General features: G+C 40.4%; 1 protein-coding gene across 3 annotated transcripts in view; it reads right to left on the minus strand.

Annotated features, from left to right (window-relative positions):
* Positions 1–2,911: 2,911 nt before the first annotated feature.
* Positions 2,912–11,668, minus strand: part of ZNF441 (zinc finger protein 441) — an 18,939-nt gene continuing 10,182 nt past the window's right edge. For all 3 annotated transcript variants that reach the window (XM_017888512.1, XM_017888515.1, XM_017888514.1), the window contains exons 2-4: positions 9,544–9,670; positions 8,577–8,640; positions 2,912–6,971 (exon numbers count right to left, since the gene is read on the minus strand). In XM_017888512.1, coding sequence (XP_017744001.1) covers positions 5,084–6,971; positions 8,577–8,640; positions 9,544–9,670 — 2,079 coding nt within the window. In that variant the 3' untranslated portion in view covers positions 2,912–5,083. The remainder of the gene's footprint in view (positions 6,972–8,576; positions 8,641–9,543; positions 9,671–11,668) is intronic.

Genomic DNA, 11,668 nt, shown 5'->3' on the forward strand with positions numbered 1-11,668 from the left:
ACTGCCCGTCTTCAAAAAAAAAAAAAAAAAAAAAAAAAAAAAAAAGAGGCTATTTATTGGCTTTTTTTTTTTCTGTTTCAAGTATTTACTTATTTTGTTGTAGGAATATTGCTGAGTTTGATCTCACGGTGCTGTTTCAGTTTCTACTGAGAACACTACATTATCTATGATATATTAATTATCTCAGCTTTTCACAGATGAAGCAATAGGCTCAAAGAGGCGCAGTGACTTGCCCAAGGTTGTTTCACATCTAGGGAAAATAAAGAGTAGAACCGAGGTCTTCTGCCCCCTTCAACTGTTTTTTGTTGTTTTTCCTCATTGCACTGCACTGCTTCCTCACGATATTACCTCTGAAGACCATCTTGATAAATTCTTCTGTGTGGAAGAGTTTAAGCAATGACATTCATCTTATCTGACATTTTCTTTTATTTGAGACAGGGTCTCACTGTGTCACCCAGGCTGGAGTGCAGTGATGCCATCACGGATCACTGCAGCCTCAACCTCCTAGGCTCAAGCAATCCTCCCACCTCATCCTCTGGAGCAGCTAGGACTACAAGTGCATGACACTATGCCTGGATCATTAGAAATAAACTTTTTTGGTAGAAATGAGGTCTTGGTATGTTGCCCAGGCTGGTCATTCATAGGTGTTTAAAGTGTGATAAATGGATGATTTAAGTCTGATAGAACCTTTACACATATTATACATTTAAGTATACACATGGAAGCTCCTAGGAGTTGGTTATGTTTGCACGGTGGAAAAAAACTTCAAAATAATTATTAGTTTGAGAAAAAGATGTCAATGAATAATTTCTACATCAACACACTGTTATATATAAAAGAGCTAATCAAATGTGAGCTTCCGACAATTCCCTCTGCTTCATTCTTTCTGACTTTCAGCAGATCATGGTTAACACAAAGAGCTCTGTGTCTGAGGTTTCACACGTTTAGGTCACCTATTTTAAACGGTCTCAACCCCACTCCACCACCACCGACCCATCCAATCATTTCCGCAGCTAAATCCAAAGTATTGTGGAAATAGCTTTCCCTCTGAAGGAGTCTAACTGGACTCAGGTTGAACCCCCTTGTGGCTCTCTCGTGTTCCTTGATTTATTCATTTGAAATCGTCTTCCAGGAGAGATTGTGATATCCTAAGTGAGGACCTCATCCATTTTACTTGCTTCTCTTCTCTCTAACCTGCTACACCACCTGTTCATTGAAGGCACAGAATATTTTAAACTGACCATCACTTGCTCTAAATTCTGGAGATCTCAGCACAACTCAGAAATCCACAGCCTAGAGGAGTATGTGTGGATGTTAATGCCTCCTCACCACAAGAGGGAGTTCATTGCCTTTCTTTTTCTGCAAATCGACGCAAAGCAGTTTTCTTTTCTTTGTTTGTTTTGAGACGAAGTTTCGCTCTTGTTGCCCAGGCTGGAGCACAATGGCGCGATCTTGGCTCACTGCAACTTCCACCACCGGGGTTCAAGCAATTCTCCTGCCTCAGCCTCCCGAGTAGCTGGGATTACAGGCACCCACCACCACACCCGGCTAATTTTTGTATATTTAGTAGAGACGGGGTTTCAGCATGTTGACCAGGCTGGTCTTGAACTTCTGACCTCAGTTGATCCACCCTCCTCGGCCTCCCAAAATGCTGGGATTACAGGCATGAGCCACTATGCCCAGCTTTTTTTTTTTTTTTAATCTATGGGATAATACTTCATAAAAGTAACAGTGACACTATTCACTTTGGTTCATTTATATGATTTGACTTTTCATAGGTTGATAAGAAAGTAGTAAAGTCTGTAAACGTAGATTGGATTTCCCTGATTCTGAAAAGTGCATTGAAAAAAATGTACATGTGGAAAGGAGTAACTGAGGTGACAGAAAGACCTGCTGAGGAGGTGACATGTGGGATGGGACCTGAAGTAATGTATTAGCATAAAAAGTCAGGTTAGGCCGGGCGCGGTGGCTCAAGCCTGTAATCCCAGCACTTTGGGAGGCCGAGACGGGCGGATCACGAGGTCAGGAGATCGAGACCATCCTGGCTAACACAGTGAAACCCCGTCTCTACTAAAAATACAAAAAACTAGCCGGGCGAGGTGGCGGGCGCCTGTAGTCCCAGCTACTCCGGAGGCTGAGGCAGGAGAATGGTGTAAACCTGGGAGGCGGAGCTTGCAGTGAGCTGAGATCCGGCCACTGCACTCCAGCCTGGGAGACAGAGCCAGACTCCGTCTCAAAAAAAAAAAAAAAAAAAAAGTCAGGTTAAGGGATTCGGGGAAAAGGGCAAAAAAAAAAGAAGAAAAAATCTGTATCCCCAACTGGATGTGCGTTAGCAGAATCCAACTGATGTAGCTATTTTGAAACTGTGGATACTACTAAAAGCTTGCAGCTTCCAGGGAAATTGGCTAATAAAATTTGGTTAATTTTGGTCAATTTCAACTCTTGAGTCAGCAGCCCTGACTCATTCCCCCTCCTCAGCTCCATGACAGGTAGCTACGCATAAGTTCTAACAGCAGTTTGCATGCAGTTCTGGGGAGGCCAAGGTGGACAAAAAGGACCTGTCTTCCAAATACTAGGGATCTGTGCACTGCTTGATAATTGCTGCTTCTGATCAGAGTTACAGACAAAGAAGTGGATGGTGATTGTTGCTGCTGCATCTCTCTCCATTTTCCAGAGGCCCTTGCCCTCCATCTGAAGTGACTTCCAGGCTGGTGCCTTTTATTTTCCCATAATGTTTTATTCCTCTCTTTTGAGAACCACTGAAAATTAGGTTGTGCAAAAATAACCATACAGAGAAAATCAGAAAGTTACCACACATGCCCAGGGACAGGTGCAACTAAGAAAAGACCCGAGAAGAACTTAAGTTTACACCTCAGGCTGTTTCTCAGCCCACACGCACCTAACAATAGTGTTATTTTAAAACTATTTTATATATTTTCTTTTATTGATACATATTTTACATATATATAAGGTACATGTGAGTATTTGTTGCATGCATAGACTGTGTAATGGTCAAGTCAGGGTATTTGGGGTATCCATGATCTCTTGAGTATTTATCATTTCTATGTGTTGGTAACATTTCAAGTCCTCTCTTCCAACTACTTTGACATATGCAATGCAATATATTATTGCTAACTATAGTTCACTCTAGTCTGCTTTCGAACTTATTCCTTTGATGTAAATGGAAATTTGCACGTATTCACCAACTTCTCTTCATTTCCCCTTCTCAGCCTCTGATACCTGCTATTCTACTCCCTATCTCCATGAGATCAAGTTTTTCACCTCCCACATATAAGTGAGAACATGTGGTATTTGTCTTTCTGTGCCTGGCTTATTTCACTTACGATAATGACCTCAAGCTCCATCCATGTTGTTAGCAATGGCATTTTATTCTTTTTTTATGGCCAAATAGTATTCCACTGTGTACATAAACCACATTTTCTTTATCCATGTGTCCACTGATGGATGCTTAGATTGATTCCATATCTTTGTTATTGTGAATAGTGCTGTGATAAATATGCAAGTGTAAGTATCTCTTTGATATATTGATTGCTTTTCCTGTGGATATACTGGGTTTGCTGGATCATATCGTGGTTCTATTTTTAGGTTGTTGAGAAATCTACATACTGCTTTCCACAGTGGTTGTACTAACTTACACTTTGACCAACAGTGAAAGTTTTCTTTTCTCCACATTCTCATCAGCATTTGTTGTTTTTTATCTTTTTTAGTAAAAACAGTTCTAAGTAGGGCATCTCATTGTGGTTTCAATTTGCATTTTCCTAACCATTAGTGATGTTGCACATATTTCCATATACTTTTTGGCCATTTGCATGTCTTCTTTTGAGAACTGTCTGTTCATGTCCTTTTCCCACTTTTAATGGGATTATTTATATTTTTTGCTGTTGAGATGTTTGAGTTCCTTGTATATTTGGGTATTAGTCCCTTGTCACATAGTTTGCAAATATTTTCTCATAATCATCAGGTTTTCTCTGCACTCATTGTTCCCTTTACTTTGCACAGCTACTTTCTAGTATAATATAGTCTCATTTGTCTATTTTTGTCTTTGTCGTCTGTGCTTTGAGGTATTAGCCATAAAATCTTTGCCTAAACCAATGTCCTGAAGTATTTTCAAAATGTTTTCTTCTAGTAGTTTTATAGATTCAGTAGGTACAATTGTTAAAGAATGTGATCTTCAGGTACAATCCTATAATACAACAAAGGCTCCAGGTCACTTGAAGGATAACAAAATGCCTATAACCACTGGAAAGTTTGGTGATGTAAAGAAAAAGAAGGAACAGCTTCCTATAGTATTTGTAGCTAAAGCAGCTGCAATTATAGAGATGGAACCTTCAACACTTAAAGATCTTATACTTGCAAACTCCACAGATCCTGACATTGTTGCTGACATGTACATGTACTTAGGACAATGACAGCTGTGTTTGTACTGAACATGTAGACTTGTTTCTTGTCATGATTCCCTAAACAATACAAAAGCAACTTATATAGAATTTACAATGCATTGTGTATTATAAGTAATCTAGAAATGATTTAAAATATACAGAAGAATGTGCCTAGGTTATATGCAAACATGCTGTTTAAAATCAGGGACTTGAATATCTCTGAATATAGGTATTCCCGAGGGTGTTGGAATCAATTCACCTCAGAAACTAAGGAGGACTGTATTCAAAAAAAACTGAAGCTACTAAATGCTTTACCACATGGTTTACATTCATAGTGGTTCTCTGCAATTTGAAATCTTTCATGTAACTGAAATGAATTAGGACTAGTAAATGCATTTCTACGTTCCTTACAGTAGTAAGGTCCACTGCTAGTATGTCATAATATCCACCTTTGAAAGTTTGCTAGCGAAAGAAAGTCTTTTTCATATTCCTCATATTCATTATATATATTTTTTTGAAGCATGAGTTTGGTCATGTTTTCAAAAGGTACTGAAAAAAATGGAAGGTTTTAGTACATTTTTACAATCATACAACTTTTTTCAGTGTGAGTCCTTTTGTGTATTTGTAAGAAGCTGAAAGTACTTAAGGCTTTCCCACATGTTCAACACTCACAGGGGTTTTCTCTAGTGGGTCCCTTCATGCTTATGAAAGGAACTGATACAATGAAATGTTTCCCCTTCTTCTTTACACTTATAGGGTTTCTCTACACTGTGGGTCCTTTCATGTTTATGAAACGCACTGGGACAATGGAATGGTTTCCCACATTCCTTACATTTATACGGCTTCTCTCCAGTATGAACTCTTTCATGTATCCGTAAGTAACTTGAATGACTGAAGGCCTTCCCACATTCCTTGCATTCATAGGGTTTCTCTCCAGTGTGAGTTCTTTCATGTCTTTGCACTGAACTGGGATAATCAAAGCCTTTCCCACATATCTTACATTTATGAGGTCCATTTCCAGTATGTGTTATCATGTGTCTTCGAAAGCTTGAGAGATCAGATAATGCTTTCCCACATTGCTGACAACCATAGGGTTTCTCTCCAGTGTGAGTCCTTTCATGTAGTTGAATGTAACTGGAAGACCTGAAGCCTTTCCCACATAGTTTACACTTATAGGGTCTCTCCCCAGTGTGAATTCTTTCATGTCTTCGAAATGAACTGGGAGAATCAAAGCTTTTCCCACATATCTGACATTTATGAGGTCCGTCTCCAGTGTGCATTATCATGTGTCTCTGAAAGCTTTTCAGATGAGAAAGTGCTTTTCCACACTGCTTACATTCATAGGGCTTTTCTCCAGTGTGAGTCTTTTCATGTACTCGAATGTAATTGGAAGACCTGAAGGCTTTTCCACATTGTTTACATTTATAGGGTCTCTCCCCCGTGTGAATTCTTTCATGTATTTGAAGGTAGGTGCAACAAATGAAGGCTTTTCCACATTGTTTACATTTATATGGCTTCTCTCCAGTGTGAGTAGTTTCATGATTTCGAAAGTAATAGAAATCACTAAAGGCTTTCCCACATTCACATTTATAGGGTTTCTCCCCAGTATGAGTTTTTTCATGCCTTCGACATAAACTGGGAGAATCAAAGGCTTTCCCACATACCTTGCATTTATGAGGTCCATCTCCAGTGTGCGTTATCATGTGTCTTCGAAAACCTGTGCAATCAGAGAATGCCTTCCCACAATACTTACATTCATAGGGTTTCTCTCCAGTGTGAGTTCTTTTATGTCTTCGAACTGAACTGGGAGAAAGAAAGCCTTTTCCACATATCTTACATTTATGAGGTCCATCTCCAGTGTGCATTATCATGTGTCTTTGAAAGCTTTCAAGATGATAAAATGTTTTCCCACATTGCTGACATTCATAGGATTGTTCTCCAGTGTGACTCATTTCATATAGTTGAGTGTAACAGGAACAACTGAAGGCGTTCCCACATAGATTACATTGATAGGGTTTCTCTCCACTGTGTGTTCTTTCATGTCTTAGAGAGGAACTATAAGCAGGAAACGCTGTAGAACACTGCTCATATTCATATGGTTTCTCTTCAGTGTGAGTTCTTCCAAGCATATGAAATAAACTAGGCCAAATAAAGGCATTTCCACACAACTTACACATACAACGTCCATCTCCATGGTGTGCTGCCATATGTCTTTGGAGGTTTTCAAGAGAACTGAAGGTTGCACATTCCTTACAATCATAGAGTTTCTTTCCATGCTGAGGCCTTTCACGTATTTGAAAGGAGGGCTGATAACTGAAAGCTGTCCCACATTGTGTATGTGTATATGGCTTCTCTCCATATTCTTGATACTCACATGGTTTGTGTTCACTGTCATCTCTAATGTAGCAATTAAGAGATGAACGACCCATGAGGACTTCTGCACACGCATTGCTTTCCCATGGATCTACTCCAGGTATTTTCTCGTTCACAATACTGTCTTGAATCTGGGTAAAGGGTCCTCCACATTGACTATTATCTTTAATTTCACAGGATCTCTCTACCATATGACATCTGTAAAAAATAAGAAGTATATTAGTAAAGGTTTGTTTATAAATGATTTTGTATTAATAAGTATTGGATTTACATTTCTTTTCTTTTTTTTTTTTTTTTTAGACAGGGTCTCATTCTGCTGCCCAGGCTGGAGTGCAGTGGTGTGATCTCAGCTCACTGCAACCTCCACCTCCCGGACTCAAACCATCCTCCCACCTCAGCCTCTCAAATAGCTGGGACTACAGGCAAATGCCACCACGTCTGGCTGATTTTTTTTTTTTTTTTTTTTGAGACAGAGTCTCGCTCTGTTGCCCAGGCTGGAATGCAGTGGCACAATCTTGGCTCACTGCAAGCTCCGCCTCCCAGGTTCATACCATTCTCCTGCCTCAGCCTCCCAAGTAGCTGGGACTACAGGCGCCCGCCACCATGCCCATCTAATTTTTTGTATTTTCAGTAGAGATGGGGTTTCACCATGTTAGCCAGGATGGTTTCAATCTCCTGACCTCGTGATCTACCCACCCCCGCCTCCCAAAGTGCTGGGATTAGATTTTTGTATTTTTTGTAGAGATGAGGTTTCACCATGTTGCCCAGGCTAATCTTGAACTCCTGAGCTCAAGCAATCTGCCCACCTTGACCTTCTATAGTGCTGGGATTACAAGGGTGAGCAACCATACCCAGCCTTTCTTTTTCTTTCTTTCTCTTTTTGAAACCGGGTTTTGCTCTGTTGCCCAGGCTGGAGTATAGTGATGTGAACAGGGTTTACTGCAGTCTTGACCTGCTGGGCTCAAGCAACCTTCCTGTCTCAGCCTCCCAAGTAACTGAAACCACAAGCACAGGCCACCATGCCTAGCTAATTTTTGTATTTTTTGTAGAAAGGGGGTCTTGCCACGTTGCCCAGACTGCTTGAACACCTGGGCTCAAGCAGTCTTCCTGCCTCAGCTTCCCAAATAGTTGGGATTACAGGTGTGAGCCATCCCACCTGGCCTGGATTTACATTTCTAACATTATCATGCAAATAGTAGGTTTCATGCCCTGTTTGAACATGAATGGACAGAACGATGTGCAAGATAACTCAACCCCAGCTGTTTTGAAGACAGTGACATTCCTATGGGAATTCTTAATACTGTTTCCAAGATAACTATTTTGCAAGCACTGAATAGCTATGTCACATTTAAGTATACGTTTTTGAAGAAAATTTTCTAAGAATAAATAAATTTAAGGTGGGCTTGTTAATTTTCCATGCTTCTTTTTAAAATTTTGGGCTGGTCACAGTGGCTCATGCCTGCAATACCTGCCTTTTGAGAGGCCAAGGCAGGAGGAATGCTTAAGGACAGGAGCTTGAGATGAGCCTGGTTAAACATAGCAAGACCCTAGTTCTACAAAAACAAAATATGTAGCCACATGTGGTGGTACATGCCTGTAACCCTAGCTACTCGGAAGGCTGAAATGGGAGGACCATTGAGCACAGGAGTCTGAGGCTATACAGCAAGCTATGATCATACCACTGTACTCCAGCCTGAGCAACAAAGTGAGACACTGTTTCTAAAACAAACAAAATAAAATAAAATTTCTGGCATACTACGAATCACTCCAAGGACACAGCTTTCTCTTGTGGGTGCAAATTACCTTAGATTTCTCCTGAGATCTTTGTACTGATCTTCTTCTATATTGTGATTTTGCCATATCATTCCTGAAAGTTAGAACCAGAAAAATGACTATAAATTATTACAAAATTATAGAAAGACTGCAAGATTTTATGTACACTGCAATCATGCATTATTCACACACCAAACTACAGTTGACTCTTCAACAACACAGGTTTGAACTGCACAGGTCCATTTACTGACTGAAGATAAATTTCTTCAGTCTCTGCTACTCTTGAGACAGCAAGACCAACCACTCCTCTTATTCAGTATACTCAATGTAAAGACAGTTAGAATGGGCCAGGCATGGTGGCTCACACCTGTAATCCCAGACCTTTGGGAGGCCGAGGCGGGTGGATCATGAAGTCAAGAGATCGAGACCATCCTGGCCAACATGGTGAAACCCCATCTCTACTAAAAATACAAAAATTAGCTGGGCATGGTGGCGGGCACCAGTAGTCCCAGCTACTCGGGAGCCTGAGGCAGGAGAATTGCTTGAATCCAGGAGGCAGAGGTTGCAGTGAGCCAAGATCGTGCCACTGCACTCCAGCCTGCCAATACAGTGAGACTCTGTCTCAAAAAACAAAAAAAAAAACAAAAAAAAAAATAGAATGGAAACTTTCTATGAATACTAAATAATGTTCTACTTCCCTATAGTTTCCTAATGAATATTTTCTTTTTCTAGCTTACTGTACTGTGAGAATATATAGCATGTAATACATATGACATAAAATACATGTTTTAATTGTTTATGTTACCAATAATGCTGCCAGTAAACAGTAGGCTACTAGTGGTTAAGTTGTGGGGGAGAATAAGATGTATGACTGCTTGGGTGGCTGGTTCAAGGGCCAATTATATCCCCTTTCCATATTTCAAATCATTGAACAGCATTGATGACCAAGAAACAAATGTCTCTAATTGACTAAGTGAAGGCATGATGTCATCCTTACCTATACAGTCCAAGTTTCTGATGGTTTCCTGCATCACATCTCTGTAGAGACTCTTCTGTGATGGACCCAGCAAAGCCCACTCCTCACAGGTGAAGTTTATAGCCACATCCTCAAATGCCACTGAGTCCTGAAACATTCCACATGTGCACAGGAGGAAGATTAAAACTGAAGGCACTGGGAATCTAGATTGACTTCATAACCTTCACAAGATGCTGTGGTTTCCAAACATTTATTCAAGGACATGGTAAACCCATTCTTATTCTCTCTTTATACCATTTTATCCCACACAACAATTCTGATGATAGAATTGAACATGTTTTATAAAGTAACAGTTGAATAGGAACACGCCTCTTGTTGGTGAGTTAAGAAAGTGAGTCTTATCGCCTGAATCACTCCTAATTTCTATTTCTACAGTGGGTCTGCAGTTCTTGTCATGACAAAGTCCTACTACCTATCGTGCAAAAGAGAGTTACCAGCAAGAAGGCTCTCACCAGATGCCTAACCTTGATGCTGGGCTTCCCACCCTCCAGAAGTGTAAAAAATAAATATCATTTCTTATAAATTACCCAGGTTAAAGTATTCTGTTATAAGCAACAAAAAACAGACTAAGACAGCCACGAAAAAAACACTCTGAGGCCAGGCACAGTGGCGCACGCCTGTAATCCCTGCACTTAGGAAGGCTTAGGGAGGCCGAGGCAGGCAGATAACCTCAGGTTGGGAGTTCAAGACTAGTCTGACCAACATGGAGAAAAGCCGCCTCTACTTAAAATACAAAAAATTAGCCAGGCGTGGTGGCGCATGCCTATAATCCCAGCTACTCAGGAGGCTGAGGCAGGAGAATTGCTTGAACCTGAGAGGTGAAGGTTGCGGTGAGCCGAGATCGCGCCATTGCACTCCAGCCTGGGCAACAAGAGCGAAGCTCCGTCTCAAAAAAATTTTAAAAAAGGGAAAAACACTCTGGTCACTGTATCTGTAATGAGTGACCCTCGTGCCTTGGGGAATGTGACTATGTGACTACACTAAGAGAGAACATTTGGAAGCTAGCAAATGGTTTCCTACAGAACAAATGTAGTTTAACATGACAAAAGACTAATCAGAATATTTTACCATCCCAATGGAAAAATGTTAAACTTTATTAAGTAATGTCAAAGAAGAAGAAAAGAAGGGCAAAGATTGCATATGTTCTTAGGAAAAAACTCTGTGTCACCTCTCATGAATATCTATAATATTCCCTAAATCACTAAACAGACCTTTTGTCATCATTAAAATTACATGACCAAATCTAATAGAAGTCACAAACGTCTAAAAATGCTAAAATCCTTCTAATCAAGAAAGCAACAGCTTTCCAAAAACAGATAAAGTATTGTGAATATACTATATTCAGCATCCTGTACTATTAACATAGAGATAAACAAATAGAATAAGGAAGATGACAAATAGTAGAAAAGCTTTGTGGAGTTTTGTTTGTCCTTGTCCCAACCGCTCCTCACATCAGAGCCAGTCTGGAAGACAGAAGACCAAATTTCCAATGTGGATCCCCCCAGAGAGAGGAGATCAGATCTTATGTATACGTTATTGCCCCTTTGTATTTTTCAATCCATCTGTGGACCATTCAAAGGTCTGAAAGAAAGCTCTCTTTTTTATTTCATCAATGATGGAGCCTAATTAGGTCAAGCTTGGCAGGAACTGCTTCAAAATGTTGCAAAAAACATAAAAACCTTCAAACAACTGGGACAACAAATTATGATTAAGACAAATGGTAGAACATCTAAGTCCTGGGAATAAAAAGGAAGAGAACAATTTCCCCCAGAAATTAGGGCATTCAAGCTCAGCGCTGTGGCTCACGTTTGTAATCCCAGCACTTTGGGAGGCCGAGGCGGGAGGATCACCTGAGGTCAGGAGTTCGAGACCAGCCTGGCCAACATGTTGAAACCCCCGTCTCTACTAAGAACACAAAAATTAGTCAGGCATGGTGGCGGGCACCTGTAGTTCCAGCTACTCCAGAGGCTTAGGGACGAGAATTGCTTGAACCTGGGAATTGGAAGTTGCAGTGAGCCGAGATCGAGCCAGTGAACTCCAGCCTAGGCAATAAAGCAAGATTCCGTCTCAAAAAAAAAAAAAAAAA

This window comes from Rhinopithecus bieti, unplaced genomic scaffold (assembly GCF_001698545.2).
Source record: "Rhinopithecus bieti isolate Rb0 unplaced genomic scaffold, ASM169854v2 scaffold_15296, whole genome shotgun sequence".
Classification (NCBI taxonomy): domain Eukaryota; kingdom Metazoa; phylum Chordata; class Mammalia; order Primates; family Cercopithecidae; genus Rhinopithecus; species Rhinopithecus bieti.